The 24,000-nt window shown below is 34.5% G+C and overlaps 2 protein-coding genes across 3 annotated transcripts in view; one reads left to right on the top strand and one right to left on the bottom strand.

Moving 5' to 3' along the window:
• Positions 1–1,020, bottom strand: part of LOC128238254 (polycomb protein EED-like) — a 28,462-nt gene extending 27,442 nt beyond the window's left edge. The window contains exon 1 of the mRNA XM_052953961.1: positions 870–1,020. Coding sequence (XP_052809921.1) covers positions 870–971 — 102 coding nt within the window. The 5' untranslated portion in view covers positions 972–1,020. The remainder of the gene's footprint in view (positions 1–869) is intronic.
• Positions 1,021–1,025: 5 nt separating this feature from the next.
• Positions 1,026–24,000, top strand: part of LOC128238253 (epithelial cell-transforming sequence 2 oncogene-like) — a 43,865-nt gene continuing 20,890 nt past the window's right edge. Inside the window, exons 1-10 of one of the 2 annotated variants that reach the window (XM_052953957.1) lie at positions 1,026–1,141; positions 2,659–2,946; positions 3,349–3,384; positions 3,905–3,991; positions 19,623–19,775; positions 20,415–20,546; positions 20,928–21,012; positions 21,319–21,560; positions 21,793–21,941; positions 23,660–23,677. In XM_052953957.1, the coding sequence (XP_052809917.1) occupies positions 2,728–2,946; positions 3,349–3,384; positions 3,905–3,991; positions 19,623–19,775; positions 20,415–20,546; positions 20,928–21,012; positions 21,319–21,560; positions 21,793–21,941; positions 23,660–23,677 (1,121 nt within the window). In that variant the 5' untranslated portion in view covers positions 1,026–1,141; positions 2,659–2,727. The remainder of the gene's footprint in view (positions 1,142–2,658; positions 2,947–3,348; positions 3,385–3,904; positions 3,992–19,622; positions 19,776–20,414; positions 20,547–20,927; positions 21,013–21,318; positions 21,561–21,792; positions 21,942–23,659; positions 23,678–24,000) is intronic. The other variant, XM_052953958.1, reaches the window with a different exon arrangement.

Here is a 24,000-nt window from a genome sequence, read left to right as displayed (position 1 = left end):
CCTGAAAAATGTTGGTGCCATCTACACCGGGCGATGGGTGTTTGGTGAAGACTGATGTTAGACAATGGACATGTCATTATACATAATATTAGCAACATAGTTATGTACAATATTTAAAGATTATTTAAAAAAAATGAAGTTTAAACATTTCTTCTTCAACTCTATTTCGTCTTATAAAAATATCTTTACATGTTTTCAAGTGTACAGATATTTTCTATAAATCTATTTTTATCTATATCTTTGTATGCATGTATATAGCTTTGTCTCTTAAAATAAAAAAAATGAAATTACATGTTTTTTACTTATAATTAGAAATAAAATAAATATATGTTTTCAAGTGTACAGATATTTTCTTTAAAACTATTTGTATCCATACCTTTGTATGCATGTATATAGCTTTGTCTATTAAAAAAAAATTAAAATGAAATTACATGTTTTTTACTTAAACAATGTATTTAGATATAAAAAATAAAATTAAAATAAGGGCCGAAACGTCTCGGTAATCAGGGGCCGAAACGTCTACGGGATGGGGACGATTTGGTAAGGGGCCGAAAAGGTAACCGTTTGAGCTAGGGGCCGATTTGGTAAGGGGCCGATTTGTCTGGTCGCCGCCTCAGTTAAATCATTTTTTTTTTCTGTTTCAACCTTGTTTAGAGTTTGAAGCAGGACTGGTACATGTTTGAGTTGGAAAGACTTCTCCTATACCCAAAATTTACGACTAGGATGCGATGAATGTTTTAAACATAAATAAAACCGTAACAAAGGCTGTTACTGTTATAGTGTTAGTCTTTGAATGCATAAATTAATTCTTGATATCATTTTTTAATTTATAGCAGTCCAGTGCTACAATTAATTACACTATCACTTACTGTATCTTCGCCTGAATCTTCACTCTGCTTTACAAGGACATGGCTTTGTCTTTTTGGTCTTGTATTTTTATTTGGAGCCGCATTTTCTTCGCTATCCGACATTTTGTCCAAATAATTATCACGTGACTGCCATGTGGTGCAGTAGTTTTCCCGCCAATCGTTGTCCAGGGTGATTCGACACGCTACGCTTGCGCAGAACGAAAACAAATATGGCGGACACCTGTCAAAAGTTAATCTCCTGATTGAAATCTGATTGTTCTTAATTGGCACTGGTATGTCAGTCAGATGCTTTCTAATCTGTTAATTATTTGATGTTTAGAATTTAACCAAGTAATCTTGCATAGGATTTGCCTAATTTAATGATACAGGTCAGAAATATGCATAATTATTTTTAAATGACTTTTTTAACCTTACACTCACATTTTTAATATACACGCATATGCGACTTTCTAGATGAAACACCTATTTTTGGTGTGTGATACATGAGACTGAAATTACATTATGAAATCCCCCTTTTCGGTTTAAAGTATTAAGGGGTTTATAACAGATTGCTCAAAAGGTGGTACGCAGAAACGCAAATTTGCCAATATTCAGTATGCAGGCTTTATTTGTTCACAGGATTCACATAAGAAGTAAATGAGTATTGGACACACAAGGGGGTAGGGGGAGCTACACCCTGACACATGTACACAATAAAATATTGAACAGCTCCTTATAAGGTTTTTTAAAGGTGTATGTGGTATGCGAGAGTACATTTTTGTACATGTATATGGTCCGCATTATGTCGAAACTTAAATAATGGGCAGAAATTGGTGCACAGACTCCCAAATTTGCTGTATTTTTTTTTTTTAATATTTATGTAAATTCATTTAAAAATATCGGAAATTCATAGTTGTATGGGTCTACCTTAAGTAATGAGAAAAAGACCATCTTTTTCTGGGTTAATTATTGGCTTTTTGGCTAGTGTAGACAGTTATCCAATATTGTCTTACACTAATCTGTGTAAATGATTAATTCATAAATTACAATGCATATGACGTACATTTATGTACTATTTTTTCTCTCTATATATAGGATATTACATAAGTTGCCATTTAATGCAAATTGATTAAACATGTTTAGGAAAATTTATAAAGTGAGCATTAATGTTCACTTACCTTTAACAAGCTTTATAACATTTTGTATTAAATGGCAACAAAATATGAAGAGTTTATTAATGTTTTTGTTAAAAGTTTGAAGCTAAATAATAGAAAGGAAAAATCAGTGCCATTACACATAGTGTTATATAACAATTATGTGATGGTTTTATTGAACTTGAAACAAGTAATGTCATGCGATAATGAAATTATTGTATAATTATGCTGAAAGCATTTTTGATTTTATTTGGTAGTTGTTCTCCATTTTATTTATACATGTAAACATCATTCATATAATCCTCAGACACAGATTAAAAAAGAGTGTAGAATCATTAAAAAGTCTACAGATTTTATTGTCCTTTAGATAGGATGGGGAAATCCCAAAGTCTGAGCAAAATTATTACATGCATAACTGTAGATCATATTAAGTTTTTGAAATATTTTTTGTAAATCAAATGCCAAATTTAGCACAGGAGTGGCCATTTGCCATCAGAGCTGTGGAGAGATAAAAGCAACAAGCAATTTTGTCAATGTGCCAAAGAAATTAAGAATACAATTTGGGTAAAAATCTTGTCAGTTGAATATTTACAAGGAAAGATCACATTTATTTAAAGTTTTAAACCTTAAATCATTTTCATGATTTTTAATTGTAGATAGCATCGGCATCAAACAACAACTTTATACAAAGTGCTTTAAGTGCCCCAAGTACTGTATATATCAAAATGGCGGCCATGGCACAGTTAGACACAATGATGAAGGAGCGACAGAGACACCCGCATCATTCAAAGCTTGCCATTACGTTGAATGACAGTAAAGTTCTCGGGAAAATCACTGAAATGCGTACAGAAAAAGTACGAGAGTCTCAAAAATTCTCCACCAATAAAATGAAGACACACAATAGTGCATGGACGCCGGTAGTGAATAAAGCTTCAAACGAACAGGTGAGTTAATTTTTTATTAGCTTATTTAATATGCAAGTACATATACAAAGTTTGCAATAATTATGATCATGGAATTTGTGCATCTAACAGTGATAACTTTTGTTTACACTGTATTTATTTCTTACTTCCGCATCTGAAAATTCCCAATTTTTATTACTTATTGGTCAAAATACAGTGCAGCAATTAAAAGACCTGTACAAAGTACAAAGATAATAAATTGATAAATTGGCAGCATAAAATCATACAATAGATATATACTGATTTTTTTGTACTGTAAACATATAACATAATAAAAACGTAAAGTTGCTATTGGACATCATTTCTCGAACATTAAAATCAGATAAGAATATCAGGACCAAAACAAAACAATTATACTAATAGATTGTACTGTCTTTCTTACAGATATTTTTGGAAAGACGAGACCTTGTTTCTCATTGGGTAAGTGATGAACTTTTGAGCAAGTTTCATAATTTTATTGTTAGTAAACATTGAGCATGTTTGATAATTTAATTGTAATATCAATTTATTCACAAATTACAGTCTAATTTGTTAGGTAAACTCTGTGAGGATTTAAATGTGTATAGCGGTGTTCTGAATGTCAACTATTGTTTGAAGATTAATTTTGGTCAGTTGATTGTGAATTTTGAGAGGTTCATTGAAAACCGTTGATCTCAGTGTGAATTATGCTCAACAGTAAGGATCATTTCTGACTGAGCTTACAAGAATTCAGCTTCTTCAGTTCGAAATTTTGTTTGAAATCTCTGAGTCTGTTTTCCTCTACACAAAATTCCTGAGTCAAATATCCAACAGTATATGATATTTTTGCCACTTTCTGCAATAACATTTTAAACTTATTTATTTCAAAACATTGTCTTTGTATGTTAATTCAAGAACAATTAACCACATTTAAACTTAAAGTTCAAACAGCCTGTTAAAATTTTATCCCCTCTATTTCCAGTTTGACCTATGGACAGACTCTCAAAGAAAGCGATTTTTCGACCTGGTCTTCCGACAATGCACTAGGCGGCAATACAAGTTTGTTCAGGTAGAATGAAATTCCAAATATGATTTGGATTCTGTTTAACGCCTTAACCCTAACCCAAGTTTTAAACACTCATAGTATATTTAGGCCAGGGCCTTTCTTAAAAAAAAGTTTGTTTTCAGTGACACATCGAAAAAATGTTTTAATAACTATAAAGATTTTGTTTCTGTTTTTTTTTGCAACAGACCCAATACCAGTGTTATTGAAATTATGCCAGACTTCATCGCAAGACTTAATGTAAAATTTCAAACACAGCAATAGTGGGTGAAGTAACTTTTTTGTATCATGGTGTTGTGGACAATGTTCCATGAGTGCTTATAAATATAAAGTATTGTATAAATCTATCCACTCAAAACTTATTGCACTGGTAAGTCCTGCCTACTTATAACTGTTCCAATATGGCAGCTATAATGTATTAGAAAGCACTCCTTATAGTACATTTTCCCTGTTTTTGTACCCTAATTAGGAAATATTACACACCACTGAGGGTCATATGACATTATCCAAGGTCCATTCACCTTCGGGGGCTGACTGACCGGTCCTTATAATGACATATGGCCCGAAGTGGTGTGTAATATTTCTTATATTATACTGAACACTTTTTTACCATTTAATAATTTTAAAGCACCTTTGATGTGTTTTATTGAACAAATCTAATAATGTTTACTTGCGAAAAAAATGTTGTTGTGAAAATTGCAAGCAGCACTTACCTGTTTAATGACGTCAGTGGTCCATATTATATTTTTGGCGAGGTCCGGACCCGCCAAAAACATAATATGGACCGCTGACGTCATCAAAACTTGATTTTTATTAAAATACATTGATATACAGACTGTTCAACTTTATATATATATATATATATATATATATAATTATATATATATATATATTTTTTTTTTTTTTTTTTTTTTTTAATCTTTTGAAATTATTGCACAAACGCTACAATTGAAATGCATTAAAATAAAACCACTACATGTATTTTTTTTTATCTAAATTTATTGTTGTACTTGAATTTTACATATTTAATCTGTTCAAAGATGCATCAAATATACAAAGCATAATATGGGAATCAAAATTTTGTTAGTGACAAATTTACGGTGGTGCAATAAAAGTTTGGGAATATTCATTCTTTTGAATGAATTTGACAATTTATTCAGGCACAATTCAAGTTTAAGAATATTTGATTCTAATGAATTTAACTATTTGCCATATTTCAAACACTTGGGTATCTTGTGTTAAAATTAGTGTTTTCTGTTGAAATTAGATTTACATAACGTTGCAGTACTATCAGATTGAAAGCCTAATTTAGATAAGCTATATAAAGATCTATGGAAATTAAGGCTCTTATTTTACACACACAAAACACATCCTTGTAATCAATTATAGAAAATGCTAACAAGTGTGTTAGTTACTGAAAATGAATCTCTTTTTCAAATCAAACGTTCATATGGAAAAGACTATTTTGGAGCTCTAATATTTTGTTTTTAATTCATATTTGTTCAAATGTTAATTTCTGTCTTAAACACCCCTACAGCACTACAATATGAGTCACAGGTGACATACATCTCCTTCTTCTGTTGGCTGAAGCAGATGTTATGTGGTCCCTTAATCTCTCCCATCTTCTTGATAAACAGCTGAGTCATCTGGCCACTGGGCAGGTCCAGGCACATGATGTTGTTAGTTTTCCAACTACAGATAAGCAGTTGGTTACCCACTACACTGATGCTTCTAGGTGCTCTCAGTGTAGGGTCCTGGAATATCTGGAGGATGTTCAGATCCATGTCCAGCTTGAAAATTGTGTGTTTTCCAGAGTCTGCCAAATAGATGACTGCAGTCTGACCTTCACCTACCACTGTGAGGTTGTAGGGATGCTCAAACCAACTATTTGATAACTTCTTCAACACTTTACCTTCCATATTCATAATCTCTACCTTCCCAGTTCTGTTTGAAACAATCAAGCAATCGTTATGGTAACCAATACCTTGACAGTCACCATCCACCTTGATGCGGTTCCCATGCGAGAGTTGTTCCCGAGTCTCCAGAAACTGAACGCTACCGGTGGTCAGAGTAACAGCCACCTTGTCCTGAGGAAGGAGACACATGTCCCTTGGCTGACCTGGCACACTGACCTGGGACACCAGGGTGTTTGTCTCCAGGTCAACCAACCTCATTGGCTGGTTGTTCCAGTCAGCCAGCAGCAGTCTGTCAAAAGGAAGGAGGAGCAGGCTGGACAGAAAACAGTCATAGGTGTCAGATGGAGACTTCACAGGTATGACAGGGCCTGGGGTGAACATCAGGCTGGTTAGGTCAGCAGTGACCAAGGGATGCTGTTCTGCAATGTGATATAGAAAAATAACTAAATTAATTGAACAACTAATTAATTTATGATAAGTGGTGTCTCTTGTAATGATGTGACCTTGTTTATAATGATATCAAACATAAAGCAGTCAAGAAATCAAGGTTGCACTGATATAATTATTGTGAGTTGAGTTGAGAGTGTTATTGTCAAAAACAGTTTAATTGTCTTTATTCATTTGATGACCACTTATATGTTAAGTTTCAATGAAATCATCTAAATTATTTATGGAACAAAACCAAATACCTAGAGTATTTGTACCAACTGTCTCTTTCACTGTACCCAGGCCAGTCTTTGATGCCAGCATCTTCTCAGTGACAGGGTCCTTCCAGAACTGATACTGGTGAATTGTCTTGGCCTTGTTGATCTCAGCCAGAGTTGATTGCAATCCCTTCAACATTTTCTTGGCTTTCTGGGCGTCTATAAACAGCCGGCAATTGTTCTCTTTGGCTTCTAGTTTTATCTTGATTTCATTAACCTTGGTCTTAAGGTTGTCACATTTTGGTCTCAGTGAGTCAAGCAGTGCTTCATCCATTTTCATCATCTGGTTTATATCATGCAGCAGTTCTTTTTCACGTTCATCAAAATATTTGTTGACCTGGTCTCTATATTCCCTTAGCTTAGTGATCTCACTTTTTCTAAGATTTTCTATTTGTTTATAGCTGTCTCTAACATCAGAATGAAAGTCATCAATATGCTTCAATAATTGAGCAATGGCTTCATTGATGTTTCCATACTGTTGGCTTTCTATGAAAGCCTTTGATATATCAGAGATCAGGCTGACATTGCATGATCGCTGCTCCAAGTCTAGTGCTAGACAGTGCCCACAGTTGAGAGTCTGGTGGGTCGGACAGAAGTATTTGATGATTTCTCCAGGGTGGATGTCACAAAGATTTGTGCTCTCTTCTTTTGTTTCAAATCCTCTAATTATAGTGGGCATACTGCTCTTGTCAAGAAGTGTATGAGACTTTGTTATTCTTACTCTTTGGTGTGCCTTTGTGCAGGCAGAGCACATGAACTCCTTGCAGATGGTGCAGTAGGCCTTGGCTGGGAGGGTTTTCCGATCTTCATTCAAACAGGCCTGGCAGTAGGTCACATCCAGGGCAGAGGCAACTGCCTGGAGTGTTCTTCCTGGGACTTCATCCATTGGCTGCTTGTGAAAAACAAAATTGACTATGAACCTGCCAGTTTTCAAGACAAAAGACTATGCTATTTTCTGCTTGGCCAAAATTTCAGCATGCTTCATTCTACAAAATTCTGTCAAGAAGAAATTTTGGCCTAGGATTGCAACATGAAAATACAAGCTATTCTCAAATATTTCACATGTATAGAAGCAGAAAATAGCAGCATTTTTTTGGCTGAAAAAATATTTTCATATATTTTCTGTCAAAAAAATTATTGAGAAATTACCGTCACTTGTGTGTTAAAATCGGTTGTCATCCATGGTGACCCATGTGAGAACCCCTTTGATGTCACGTGATTCCTCACCTTGATTGCGCATAGTGTTTGTTTAAATGTGACTTGTTCTGTATGTTACTATTTAAAGGTTTTCAGAAAATCACAATTGTGACTGGGGTCAAACATTGTTCCAAGTTCACAGGGCATGCTTGAAGTCCTAGGTTCTTGCTATTTTTAACCACCCATAATAAATTTATTAATATCATATAATCAAACTCTACATTAATTCAATAATTTATTTATTCACATTCACGAGGCATTCAAAACTTAGATAAGTGTGAATAAAGTGACAATAGCATCTGAAAACTTTCACAGTTGCAAAGCATAATTTTTAGGAATGAAACTACATTTTGGGTACAGACCAAGTGATTTGTAGATTATGGGTCTAGTTAATGTTTAATAAAATAAAGAATAATATTAGTAGAAAGGGAACAAAGAAATAGCCTTCAGCTACCTTAATTACATTAATTACTGTAAATTATCACTTCACAACCCCACGTGTAGCGTTGCCTCAACCGGTGGAACGTGGGGAAAATGAAAGAAATAAAGGCTGTGGGAGTTATGCTTATATTGCGGGGTATAGTAAACATTAGATTTTCAAGATAATGCCTGTGGTAAGGAAAAATCACGGCAATAAGCAGAATCTGCAAAAAAACGTGTGGTTGGTAGAGTATGTTTACACAAAAACATAAGAAAATTTGTTTGTTTACATACAGATCAATGACAAACATGGCGGCAACATGAACATTTAGGTGTATTTTCATGTATTGCATTTTCTAAGATAATAATTCCAGAGACCATTCTTTAGTTAAAATTGCTCTCAATTAATTTAACCAATTTTAAAAACAATGCTATGGTTTGAATAAATCTTTGTAAAATGCATTTTCTGCTAATTATAAGTATGGAAACTTTTTCTTACCATCCAAATATTCCATTAAACATTTCACCTAAAGACAAATTTATAACAAAGTATGTTGTCCTAATTATAAATGCAACGGTACAGTGGTGTTATTTTATGGTTTTGCGACATATATACTTTTTTGATAACATGAAGCGGAGATTGGGAAGTCCAGGAAGCACTTCCATAGTTGCTATATTTTATAATAGCGCCCAATGATTTTACCCATCACATAATTGTTAATATTAAAGCTGCACTGACAGATATACCATTTTTACAACTTTTGATGCCCCCCTTCGAAGAAGAGGGGTATATTGTTTTGCACATGTCGGTCGGTCGGTCGTTCCATCAGTAGACCAAAGCTTGTCTGAGTGATAACTTAACAATTCCTGGACATTTGGTCACCAAACTTGACATGAAGGTTGGGCATGACAAGCAGATGACCCCTATTTGTTATAGGGGTCATCGGGACAAAGGTCAAGGTCACAGTGACCTTTAATGATAAAAGGATTTTAAAGCTTGTCCGAGTGATAACTCAACAATGCCTAAACCAATAGTCATCAAACTTGACATGGAGGCTAGGCTTGACCAGTAGATGACCCCTATTGATTTTAAGGGTCAAAGGTCAAGGTCAAAGTGACCTTGAATGATAAAGGGTTGTCCGAGTGATAACTCGACAATGCCTGCACCCATGGCCCTCAAACTTGTCTTGGAGATTGGGCATGACCAGTAGATGACCCCTGTTGATTTTGGGGGTCATGGGCCAAAGGTCAAGTTTACAGTAACCTTAAAATGATAAAAGGTTGTCTTGGGTGATAACTCCACAATACCTGCACCCATGGCCCTCAAACTTGACTTTGAGGTTGGGCCTGACCAGTAGATGACCCCTATTGATCTGAGGGGTCATCAGGTCAAAGGTCAAGGTCACATTGACCTTGAAGGCAAACTCGACAATTCCTGGAACTGTGGTCATCAAACATGTCATGAAGGTTGGGCCTGACTGGTAGATGACTTTTGGGGTCATCGGGTCAAAGGTCAAGGTCACAGTGACCTTTAATGCAAAAAGTTAACAAAGCTTCTCCCAGTGATATCTGAACAATGCATGGACCTATGATCATCAAACTTGACATGGAGGCTGGGCCTGACCAGTAGATGACCCCTATTGATTTTAGGAGTCATCGAGTCAAAGGTCAAGGTCACATTGAACTTTAATGTGAAAATGTTGTTCGAGTGATAATCGACAATGCCTGCACCCATGGCCCTCAATTTGTATTTTGGGGGTTGGGCCTGACTTGTAGATGACCCCTTTTGATTTTAGGGGTCATCGGGTCAAAGGTCAAGGTCACAGTGACCTTGAACGTAAAAAGCTTGTCTGTGTGATAACTTGACAATGCCTGCACCCATGGCCCTCAAACTTGACATTTAGGTTTTGGGTGACCAGTTGACGACCCCCGATTTTGAGGTCATAAGGTCATGACTCATATTAATCATAAAAAAATTGTCATATGTACTTATTCCCTGCTGCTAAGAGGATACATTTATACCTGCAAATATCAGTCAATAACTGAACATGATTAAAAACTGTACCTACTATCCTCACACTTTGAATGGTCAAAACTGCCTCAAAGGCATCCAATGTCAATGACAAATCAGCTGTCATTTTGGGTCCATGCATATTTCATTCAACTGTCCATAATAAATAATCCTGACAACATGGCGCTTGGGGGGGGGGGGCATAATGTTTGACAAACATCTCTTGTTTATTTCTTGACTTGGAAAGAGCAAAATTTTGCGTAAATATCTGCAAACCAATGATATAAGATTGCTGAAAAATCAGATCATACATTTTCATATTTCCGTTCGAAAATTAATGTTTTATGGCTTAAACCGTTTTTAAGAAAAAATGCATAAAACATCATTTTTTGAACTTAAATATAAAAATCAGCGATTTAATTTTTTGTCAGCAGTCTTTTATAACTGGTTTCCATGGAATTTTGCCCTTGATGTATCAAATAGGATTGCATGTTAAGAAGTACATGTTTACCTACTTCAAAGTTTACAGTGGTCAACATTATATTTTGTCCAATGTGATGGCAGTATTTCTCAAGATTTCCTTTACATTTATTTAGTAAATCAGCCCTCAGCTGTTATTGATTTTAATTGGTTGAAGCAGTAGATATAAAAAGTGGCTGGTCCAGTTAGTGGGTAGTTTACACAATATAATGTAGACCACTAAAACTTAAAGATATTTAGAATGTACTTACACAAAATAAATGGTTATGCAACTGCGTCACATCAAACCATTTATTTTTATAAGTACATACTAACAATCTTTATCCATTACTTTAAGTTCTCTCACGACAATTTTATCAGTCCACTCAGACTCAAATTAAATGAAGAATCAAAAGCAGGGAAAAAAGGAAATTTATTGAGCTGTTATTAAAACGTATTTTCATTATAAAATGATTGTTTCATTTATTTCTGTTTCTTACTTTATAACTATCTATTTATAATTCATATATAACTATCTATTTATAATTCATATATAACTATCTATTTATAATTCATATATAACTATCTATTTATAATTCATATATAACTATCTATTTATAATTCATATATAACTATCTATTTATAATTCATAATATATTATATCATGCTAGGCTACAAGCTATTATCTTCTGTATAATTATAAGTGCATACTTTTAAACCGCAAACTTTGTGTCAAATGGTTGTCTTTGTATCATAGAAGAGTTGAGCTTTGTTTCTCCGGCTTGATTCTTCATTCATCTGCTTATTTTTAAATGTGAATTTTTATGCTTTAAGTTGGTGCTTGTTGGGATGAGAATTCACTGACCCTATTTTTACACAGTTGCCCAGACATTTATAGATAACAATATTTCAATATTTATGTAATTTGTGTATTTTGTCCTGTGGCGTTTTGTGTCTAGTTGAGTGTCAAGAGTCCGTTGTGCTTTAACTGACCCATGGGCCGTTAACTAAGCCCATTGTTATATTTCTTGTCTGCTCGGCTTGTCATCATAGTTTTTATTTTACTACATAAATAAACAATGGAATAGAAAACATAAATAAAGTTTTGTTAAAACAAATTTAAACTCACTTACCTTGTCAAATACAATCAAAAATATTTAAACAGAAGGAACAAGATGATACACCCACTATTTTGAAACTTCTTATTGATGAATAATATTGATTTATAATCATTTTATGCTCATATATGAATGCATTATGTAAGATAAAGAATAAACAATGACTATTATGTAATCAATTGATTATATATGCGTTTGCTGAAATTGGTGTATTGTCATCATATTTCATCAGTTTTAAACAAATGATATGCTCATTCAGGACAACAAATCAGTTATTTTCAAAAAATTACTTTAACTATTTACCACATTGAATTTATTTTGGCCTTAAAAAGCTGTTAGGATAAAATCCCAAAAATTATTAGGTAGGGTAGGTAGGGTTGTTTTTTTGCAAATAGCGCTATTTTTTACAAATGTCAGTCATATATTGCTGTTATGGAGCTTTAATATGTCAAAAATTAATATAGGGTTAATACACCTTTTTGAGGTCGTTACCATCTGCAAAGGCCCGCAAAATGGTTTACAGCCCGAGTGCGAAGCATAAAAATATACACTATGAGTAACTTTGAGTAGCGATGTCATTGAAAAAAGTTTACATTAAGCTCGATTAGGGCCGCAACATAACTTGACAGTTGCTTTTTTGTTTCGACGCCATTTTCAGTCGATTTGAAAGTATATTTTTTTAGGAATTTACTGGATTACTTGGATTATTTACATACAATAGCTATCGGGTAATCGATTAATTACCGATGTATTCCTAATCTAACATTTGTATGTTTTGGCAACTAATTTAAACCAGAAAAAAATGTTTAAATGTTCTGGATAAAATGTACAGCATCTTCAGCATCAGAGAAAAACAAATATTTGATTTTTTTGTTCATTGCATACGACGTAATGGAATCATGTCCATTTAAATTGTTTGTTCTGAATAAAATTGACAGAAATAACTAAAGTTTGGAAGAGTTAAACGTTTTAGACTTAATTTAGTGCTTTTAAAGCAAATAAATAGTCAAAACAACTGCAGAAAGTACTGTCTAGTAAGTCACCTCAGCTTGCCAGGATAAGACAACTCAGAAGAAAACATGTAAGTTAAAAGTTGTTTATTTCATCTCTTTAATATTTGTATACAGCTATATATGCTGAAATATGTTGTGTGCAAAAGTTTGCATCGCGGACCCATTTTCAGTCAGAAACCAGGGCACTCAGCATCAATTTTTATGATGCGGGCCCTGATAGCGCTTATGTAAAACAAAAAGCCGGTCATTAACGGCACATGAATTTACTTAATAATGCACGTTTTCTAACAATAACACACGGGTTTTCAGTTTTAACGCACCGCGATAATGGACCAAAAACACATTTTTTATGCAATAATGACAGTTTATGTTTAAAAAAATGTGTTTATGGTGGGAAGACGTTTTTTCTTACAATCTTTTTTGATTTTTTGGCAGCTTTTATAGGGGTAAGGGTTGGGTAACCTGAAACATTTTATTTTTTAGGCCTTATAGACTTAAAATGTTTATTAAGTTTAATGCTGTACAAAAGTAAAAAGTTTTGGTATGCTCTTTTTTTTCTTTTTGAGACCTCGAGGACCCTGATTATTTGCCCGGTGATTGGGCCCATGGGGTCGGGGCCATCCCCATAGGCCCTTACAACATTCATAAACAGTTATATTCCATACAGTGTATAAAATTATGCATCACGTTACCAAATAACAATTTTAACAAAAAAGGGTAGTTATTAAGTACCTACCGTATTAAGAAGTTTAAAAATAAATTGTTTTTTGGTTATTGACTTCTATATAAGGCATATGTTTAATATATCTGGGATTTAAATATACTTTGAAAGCAAAACTGGTAAACGCATAGCAGCAAATAGCATGTAGTTTATAGTGCCTTACTTATAAATGATATCATTGTAAAGATTAACATTATACTCATATGAATTATTTTTTTATCCGAAATAAAAAGTTACCCTTGAAAGCAAAATGAGGTAAAGCAGCAAAAAATGCATATGAATATATATATGTGAGGGTGTCATCTATAATTATAGGTATATATTTTATGAACATAATATTACTGAAAATCTAGGTGGGGCCATTGTTATTACATTTATATGACATTATAAAGACTCAAATTAATGAATCAATTAAGGAATGAATTGCAGGATTGATGTCATTATCGGGGTATGAACGCAGTTGGGCTGGTTAAAGTGTGTGGAGTTTGCACTCCGGACTACATCAGATGATGTCATATAAGGCGGGAAAAATCATTCTAATCACTTTTAAACGTAAAATTGAAACACTAATGACAACAATTCCTTTTAACATATCATAAATTTACACTTTCTAAAATGTTGAATTAAGTTTTTTGGAGGCCAGTTGAGACAATACAAACAATGACAAGATAAACAATTTTTGTGTATATTGATATGCAATGAATTGAGATCTGAACATATCCGTAGATGTTGCGTTCATTGGATGATAATCGCAATTGCTGAAAGGCGGTTCATTTAAGAAGTAAATATTCCAAGGTAAGTTTTAAACAAGTAACTGAAAGTAAACCTACATCAAATCAAGTGTTTGTTTTTAATTTGAAAATATTCAAATGTTAATTTCTGTCCGTAACACCCCTACAGCACTACAAAATGAGTCACAGGTGACATACATTTCCTTCTTCTGTTGGCTGAAGCAGATGTTATGTGGTCCCTTAATCTCTCCCTTCTTCTTGATAAACAGCTGAGTCATCTGGCCACTGGGCAGGTCCAGGCACATGATGTTGTTAGTTTTCCAACTACAGATAAGCAGTTGGTTACCCACTACACTAATGCTTCTAGGTGCTCTCAGTGTAGGGTCCTGGAATATCTGGAGGATGTTCAGGTCCATGTCCAGCTTGAAAATTGTGTGTTTCCCAGAGTCTGCCAAATATATGACTGCTGTCTGACCTTCACCTACCACTGTGAAGTTGTAGGGATGCTCAAACCAACTATTTGATACCTTCTTCAACACTTTACCTTCCATATCCATTATCTCTACCTTCCCAGTTCTGTTTGAAACAATCAAGCAATCGTTATGGTAACCAATACCTTGACAGTCACCATCCACCTTGATGTGGTTCCCACGTGAGAGTTGTTCTGGGGTTTCCAGTAACTGAATGATACCAGTGGTCAGAGTAACAGCCACCTTGTCCTGAGGAAGGAGACACATGTCCCTTGGCTGACCTGGCACACTGACCTGGGACACCAGGGTGTTTGTCTCCAGGTCAACCAACTTCATTGCCTGGTTGTTCCAGTCAGCCAGAAGCAGTCTGTCCAAAGGTAGGAGGAACATGCTGGACAGATGGCAGTGATAGGTGTCAGATGGAGACTTTACACATATGCCAGGGGCTGGGATGAATGACAAGCTGGTTAAGTCAGTGGTGACAAAGTGCTGCTGCTCTGCAAATGTGACATTCATGGAAAGTTAAAACAATTTAATTTAATTTATGATAAGTGGTGCCTCTTATAATGGCGTGATGTTTATAGTGTGATCAAACATAAAGCAGTCAAGAAATAGGTTGCACTGATTTAATGATTGTAAATTGAATTGAGAGTGTCATTTTCAAAAACAGTTTAATTGTCTAGTAATTTGATTACCACACATATATTAAGTTTCAATGAAATCATCTAAATTATTTATTTAACAAAACCAATACCTAGAGCATTTGTACCAACTGTCTCTTCCATAGTACCCAGGCCTGTCTTGGTTGCCAGCATCTTCTCAGTGACAGGGTCCTTCCAGAACTGATACTGGTGAATTGTCTTGGCCTTGTTGATCTCAGCCAGAGTTGATTGCAATCCCTTCAACATTTTCTTGGCTTTCTGGGCCTCAATAAACAACTGGTGATTGTTGTTCTCTTTGGATTCTAGTTTTGTCCTGATTTCATCAACCTTGGTCTTAATGTTGTCACATTTTGGTCTCAGAGAGTCCAGTAGTGTTTCATCCATTTTTGTCATCTGGTTCATGTCATTCAGCAGTTCTTTTTCACGTTCATCAAAGTATTTGTTGACCTGGTCTCGGTATTCCCTTAGCTTAGTTATCTCACTTTTTCTAAGGTTTTCTATTTGCTTAATGCTGTCTTCAACATCAGAATGAAAGTCATCAATATGCTTCAATAATTGAGCAAAGGCTTTATTGATGTTTCCATACTGTTGGCTTTCTTTGAAAGCCTTTGATATATCAGAGATCAGGCTGACATTGCATGATCGATGCTCCAAGTCTAGTGCTAGACAGTGCCCACAGTTGAGAGTCTGGTGAGTCGGACAGAAGTATTTCATGAATTCTCCAGGATGGATGTCACAATACTCTGCACTGTCTTTTTTGGTTTCTAATCCTCTCATTATAGTGGGCATACTGCTCTTGTCAAGAAGTGAATGAGACTTTGTTATTCTTACTCTTTGGTGTGCCTTTGTGCAGGTAGAGCACATGAACTCCTTGCAGATGGTGCAGTAGGCCTCGGCTGGGAGGGTTTTCCGATCTTCATTCAAACAGGCCTGGCAGTAGGTCACATCCAGGGCAGAGGCATCTGCCTGGAGTGTCCTTCCAGAGACTTTATCCATCTAGCTGTTTGTGAAATAAAAGATAAAAAATATTGACTATGTACCTACCAGTTTTGAAGATAAAAGTTGCTGTACAAAAATATAAGGTAACAAAAAATGTATCAAATTCTATTGAGTGTTATTAAATAACCTCTGAATAAACAGTTTCTTATTGGTTCTGAATATGCATGATAAGCAATGCATAATGTATCAACTATTTCATGCATTTGTTTTCTCTACTCATGTTTGTTGTCTATGAATAGCCTCTCTGATATCCATTTCTGCAAAATCAGGGTTTTCTTGTGAAGTATACCACTTGAGAGCTTATACGACTATACCCCCAGCAGAGCTATTGAAAAAGTGTGTTCTTACAGTTGTAAGGTGACCGTGCACGAGAATTTTGAGTATTCCCACTAGACGATGCATTGTATTGAAAAAGGCTATGACAATAATCTGACGTTTATCTTTTCGGAAAAAATATTTCTATTTATCTATTTATAAATCTTTATTTACTTATTTATTTATTAATCCATTTATTTTTTCACTAATATATATGCAATACACTTATAGTCGTATAAGTCTGACAGATACAGTTACTCTTTTTTTCATCAAGAGTGAAAAGTGTCCTCTTGCAGACGTAAGAAGCAATTTAGCTAGGACGAACACCAATTTTGTCCAAGGTGTTTTCTTATGTCTGTAAGAGGGCACTTTTGAAGAAAAAACGTGGAACTGTAACTGTATCATTATTGAAATTAGTGAAATTTAAAAGGCAACATAGTGTAACACATCTGGCATTCTTTAAGTCTCAGTTAGGATGGAGTCTTATTAACAGATGTGGAACAAGGAAAAACAACGTCTCTCATTTCAATAAGTTTCAATTTATATCTCAAATCTTTCAAGTTCAATCATTCAGTACAACTTCAATCAACTTTGGTTCCTTAATGACAGTAGCAGTGCAATTTACAACGCATCGGTATTTTAATACTATATGTTCTAGTACTGTCCCATAATTTAATGTCAAAGCTATTTCAGGATATTTCTTAACATAGTGTGTGTTTCTGGTAGAAGGTTATCAAAAAATCAGATAAAAAGAATTTTGTGTCTCATTGAGTGTCCAGTGTCGGAATTTTACCAACAGTTTGCTCCCGCCGGGCAGAGATTTTACCCGGGCTTGGTTGGACCGAAAGTCAAAGTCCCCGCTATTCCCTGGACCTGTGGAGGGGGGGGGGGGGGGGGTCAATTGCATTAACTAAACCCTGTGATTGTTATTTTTTTTGTCTGCTGGGCTTGTCACCGTAGTTTTTATTGTATAACAAATAAAGGATGGAAAAGAAAATAATATTTTTAAAAGGAATTTAAACTCACTTACCTTTTCAAATTCAATCAAAAATATTTCAACAGAAGAAACAAGATGATACACTTGAAATTGCTTAATGGTGAAAAACAGTGATTTAACATTATTATTTTTGTGCTGATATATGAATGCATTATGTAAGATAAAGAATAAACAATGCCTCTTATGTAATCAATTCATGATATGTGTTAGCTAAAATTGGTGTGATGTTAACATGTTTTATCAGTTTTGAATAAATAAAATATGCTCATTTAAGTCAGTATTTTTTTTAAAGATTGACTTTAATAACAGCCAGATTGAAATTATCTTATTATTATTTATTCATTAAGTATAATGCTGTACAAAAGTAATAAGTTTTGGTTTGCTAGTTTTTTCTCTCCTTTTTGAGGCCTCGAGGACCCCTTTTATTTGCCCTGTGATAGGGTCCATTGGGTCGGGGCCATCCCCATAGGCCCTTACAACAGTTTTTTTTTTTTTCAGAAATAAAATATTATTTTACCTGTGAAAGAAATATAAGTAAAATAAATAACAGTTTGTATTAAATAGTAAAGCTGGTAAATACCATAATAGTTGGTATTTGACTTTGGTCATTAATGTGTCTGACTTCAGGTTGATAAGTGTTTTATATTTTAGTTTGGGCATGCAATCGATTAAATTGAATGAAAACAATTACTTAACTAAATGATCGTATGAACGAAATCAATATATCCTTAAATTTATAATTGTACGGTATGGCTCAACAAGTTCACCACAAGTGATCCATCTCTTCACGATTAGACATTATATTATGAAAGGGAAGTAACCGCTGGGTGGAGTATGCATGAACAGCAGCCTTTTTTAAGAAGTAAAATTTATTCAGAGGCCTCTGCCAGCGAATAATATTTAACTAACCCTCCATATTTTACTTCAAAGCATACTTTTCTTCCCTGTTTCACTTGGATGTCACAAATGCAAAATTTAAAGAATGAATTATAAAAATGAGTAGAATTCATTCCTTATGCATGATTGGCTAGTCAATGTTATCACGTGATATTACCAAGTAAGGTATATAGCTTAAATATTCCAACTGTTTACGGTAAGCCTTCGTAGCATAGTGGATACGAAACTATACTGCAATTTTGGCAACACCGGTTCGAACCTGCATGGCCTCCGACTCGATTGTTTTTACATTTTGGTATTTTTTTTACAATTATGATATCAAAGAGTTAAACTTTTATTAAATAATTGTCCAGAGATTCGTTACAGAAAAAAATAATTTTGTGCCAATCTGGTGTACAGTCCCTTTAAACTGCTGTGAGTCGTTCAACTAGAGTACTGAATAAAACTAATCATTGCACAATTTTTATGGTGAATTGGCATTGGCTTTAATTTAAAGTTCATAACATGTCAGAATACCACATATAAACCCACCTCAGGCATAATAACATACATGTGTAAGATTTATTTTTACATTTTTAAGCTCATCTTTTTACTCAAAGAAAAATAACAAGCTTATGTTATTTATCTGAGCGCAAAACCGTGACTGATGTTGCCAGTAACATGTTGGCAGAGACCATACACATGTGTATCAAGTCAAAGAACTGTTGCTTTGATAATTCAATTCAGTTTAAACTTATTCATTGCAACATTATATAAATTACTATTGTTGGCTCAATTTGTAACACAAGAGTGTGGTTATGTTGTTGGGGAAACCCACTTGCACGGAATCAAACCTGAATTTATTGCAGGGTATAATTGTTCACTTTAAAAGAAAACAAACAGATGGACATTTAAGCATCCATTTTTTACATTTTTGTTATATTTACAGATTTATATTGAAAAATCCATACAGTATTGAGACATTGAACCTCGATATATCTAACCACCTCCTTTTTCTACCTCCGCAGGAATGGTTTCAAGAGCGTGTACCATTACAGCATCTCGACTTCAGCACAGTTCTGCCAAGATTTCTTGCCCTATACGTGTTCTCCTTTCTTGAGCCGAAGAGCCTCAGTCGCTGCGCCCAAGTTTGTTGGCACTGGAAATTTCTTGCAGATCAGGTATTTTTCATATTCTAAAGAATTTTATTTATCTACTTTTTGGTTTTTAAGAAAATGTTATTTTTCACTTCTGTGTTTTAATGATTTGAAATATATAAATTAAATAATTTTATCATTTTCCTCGTGTATTTGTAAACTGTTACATATAAACAGAATACTCAAAGAATTGTTTGTGAACTTTTTTGTCATGCTGAATGATAATATATAATTATAATTATGTCTTCCCGGTTCATTTTGAAAAAATTTACCCAAAGGCATGTGCTTGTTATGTTTTAAGATCTGAACCAAAATCACATGATTCATTTGCTTTTCTTGCAAACTGTAGTTTATGGAAAAATTTGATATAGAAAACACACTTTTGTACATTTCAGCAAAAATTGTATGCCATGTTGTTTAACTGATGTCATGACGTGTATTTTTTTTAGACCAATATTGACATCAAATAGTATGTCTAAAAAATGTGTGTATTTATTTTCATTTTTTATTTAAAGTCTGGTAAAATTTTGGGCGATTCATCTGGTATAGGGGTTGCCAGATATAATTTTTTGGCACAGCCAAATTCACCTGATATGCCTCTCAGGTGTGCAAAAGTAAATGGGAAAATTCTGAATCAAGTTTATTACATTTTGCTCTTTTCAGGACATTCTATGGTTGCCAAAGTGTCTGAAGTATGGATGGTTTTTGCCGTACATGCCATCGGAATATGAGTTTGGATGCTGGAAGCGACACTACATCGCATGTGTCAGAACTCTGGACTATGTTACAGCAAATGTATGCTATTATATTGATTAACTTGTGTAAGGGTGGGGTAGTCATGATATTCTGGACTATGTTACAACAAATGTATGCTATTATATTGATTAACTTGTGTAAGGGTGGGGTAGTCATGATATTCAAAGGTTTTGGTTATTTAAAAGGAATAATTTGGATTTGACAAAGGTGAAAGCTCCAGCCAGGCAACTCTTCAAATTCCTGAATTTTTAGTTTTGTATACTGGGTAGGAAAAAATAAGAGAGCTACGTTTGGAATTTTTACTCTCATAACAAGCAACAATATCAATTTTTACCATTGGGTATATACCTGAATGACAATTGTAAAATAAAACACTGGAATAAAAAGTGACATAATGTAACTGATTGCCTATATTTGCAGAATGCTATGTATGGAATGCGTGGTGATGGTAGGGATCTGATGCCCAAAAAGTCGACCAAAAAAGAACTCTCCCTTGCTGAAAGTAGTGAGTATGATATCCTATTATTTTTCTCATATAATTATATGGCAACATATTTTACAACTGTGCAAGCTATTCACAATTAAACTTTGATTATAAAACTGTCTATAAACACCAAGCTTTCATGATTTAAACAATGTTAAATATGTAACTTATTGGATTTAGACAAATGCTTTCATCACAACCATGATTGGTATGGATCAATTAACACCAAAACACATAAACAAAATCTAATCAAAATCTGTTGCTTTTTTTCTCAACAATTTGAACCCCATCGAGCATTATTATTAATGATTATTATGTTCTTTTTAGACAAAATGTTAACATCGCGGCAACCATGGGTTGGTCCAGACTATCACCCTAAGGACCTGGACAAGAATATGTACGCATTCTTGCATGATTACAACCCTAACGAGCCCAGCATGCCCAAGTCAGCACTGCTGTTCCACAACCGTTGGGGGATCTTGAAGAAAAAGTCTAACGTTACAACAAACCCAAACATGGAACTCGGATTGACCACTCAACGTCGACGAGAAAGACATAGAGCTCTAACGGTGAGATAAATATTAGATGACATGGGCGTTATGAAATTTACACCTATTTTGTCAAAATTAGCCCCAAAAAAATTAATGAAATACAGTATTATTCAGCGTTTGAAATCAAATCATTTTAAAATCTACAGTGAAGTATAATTCTCACCTTTGATAAAATATAACTGATTTAAAATGTTATCAAATTACAGTTCCTAATTCAAATGAATATAAATCAAACAGTGTCTTTTCTCAGTCTGGAGAGGATTATGATCTACTACAAACTGGGCGCTCGATGACACTAACGGAAAGTTTACAACATGACCTTGTGAATCCACGAGAACAGCGTGTCAGTGAGCTTGTTAACACAGGCTGGTTCCCGCCCAACAGGACGGGTCTTAGAAGGTACATATTTAGATATTCTTTGGTAAAATTTACATGTCCAAAACAAAATATTGCCATACCTTGGTGATGTATTGCAATACCTTGTTAATGTCCAGCCATACCTTGGTGATGTATTGCAATACCTTGGTGATGTCCAGTCATGCCTTGGTGATGTATTGCCATACCTTGTTGATGTATTGTCATACCTTGTTGATGTATTGCCATACCTTGGTGATGTATTGCCATACCTTGGTGATGTATTGTCATACCTTGGTGATGTATTACCATACCTTGGTGATATATTGCCAAACCTTGGTGATGTATTGCCATACCTTGGTGATATATTGCCATACCTTGGTGATGTATTGTCATACCTTGGTGATGTATTGCCATACCTTGGTAATGTATTGTCATTCCTTGGTGATGTATTGCCATACCTTGGTGATGTATTGCCATACCTTGGTGATGTATTGCCATACCTTGGTGATATATTGCCAAACCTTGGTGATGTATTGCTATACCTTGGTGATGTATTGCCATACCTTGGTAATGTATTGTCATACCTTGGTGATGTATTGCCATACCTTGGTAATGTATTGCCATACCTTGGTGATATATTGCCATACCTCTAAGTATTGTCATACCTTGGTAATGTATTGCCATACCTTGGTGATGTATTGCCATACCTTGGTGGTGTATTGCCATACCTTGGTGATATATTGCCATACCTTTAAGTATTGCCATACCTTGGTAATGTATTGCCATACCTTGGTGATGTATTGCCATACCTTGGTGGTGTATTGCCATACCTTGGTGACATATTGCCATACCTTGGTGAAATATTGTCATACCTTTAAGTATTGCCATACCTTGGTAATGTATTGCCATACCTTGGTGATGTATTGCCATACCTTGGTGGTGTATTGCCATACCTTGGTGATGTATTGCCATACCTTGGTGATATATTGCCATACCTGTAAGTATTGCCATACCTTGGTGATGTATTGCCATACCTTGGTGGTGTATTGCCATACCTTGGTGGTGTATTGCCATACCTTGGTGATGTATTGCCATACCTTGGTAATGTATTGCCATACCTTGGTAATGTATTGCCATACCTTGGTGAAGTATTGCCATACCTTGGTGATATATTGCCATACCTTTAAGTATTGCCATACCTTGGTGATGTATTGCCATACCTTGGTGGTGTATTGCCATACCTTGGTGGTGTATTGCCATACCTTGGTGATGTATTGCCATACCTTGGTAATGTATTGCCATACCTTGGTGATGTATTGCCATACCTTGGTAATGTATTGCCAATATATAACAGCCTTCTTAAAGAGTTTGGCATACCCTATTTATTTTTTGTTTATGTAGGTATTGCAAGATATAAAAATAAAACTTGGTACACATGTTGCCACAGGCAATATGAACATGTATAGCCTTAATCATAATAGTAGAGATAATAAATGTTGAGATATGCCTCTTTTCTGAATGAAAACCCCCCACAGTTGAGCAATATTTGGCATTTGCTCTGCAGTGCTTTTGTTAATTTTGGCATAGCGGTAGTTAAATTCAAGTGACTTAAACACAGTGAACTGGCAAAGGATTAACTTCTTTTTTCACTTTTAATCAAATCATACGTAACATTTCATCACGTTGAATACCTAATAGTATCAAACTGTATAATGTGTTGTACTGATCAAACAAAAAATCATTTTGTTTTTAAATCTTAGCTCAAAGGATAATACAAGGTCTGTATTGAAGCACCTGATTCTTACTTGGACTATCTTTATCTATTTCTTTCCGATCTTTTTAAAATAATCACATACTCATGTTAGATTGTGTTATAGTGTTTGTTCACCTTCTCTTCTTCTCCAAGACTAACTTCCCTTAATCTAACATGGTGTTTCCCTATTAATATTGTGTTATTGCATTTTTGCATGAAACACACTATTTGTGAGTATTTAAATTCCGGTAGAAAAATCGCATTGACAGAGGAACAATGTCACAAGATTTTTTATTGATATTTTTATTTTTTCATTTTCTGATCTTGAAAGTTTCTTAAAAGTCACCA

This window comes from Mya arenaria, chromosome 6, assembly GCF_026914265.1.
Source record: "Mya arenaria isolate MELC-2E11 chromosome 6, ASM2691426v1".
Taxonomy (NCBI): domain Eukaryota; kingdom Metazoa; phylum Mollusca; class Bivalvia; order Myida; family Myidae; genus Mya; species Mya arenaria.
Note: the sequence above shows the minus strand (reverse complement) of the source record. Positions and strands in the feature narration are given on the sequence as shown.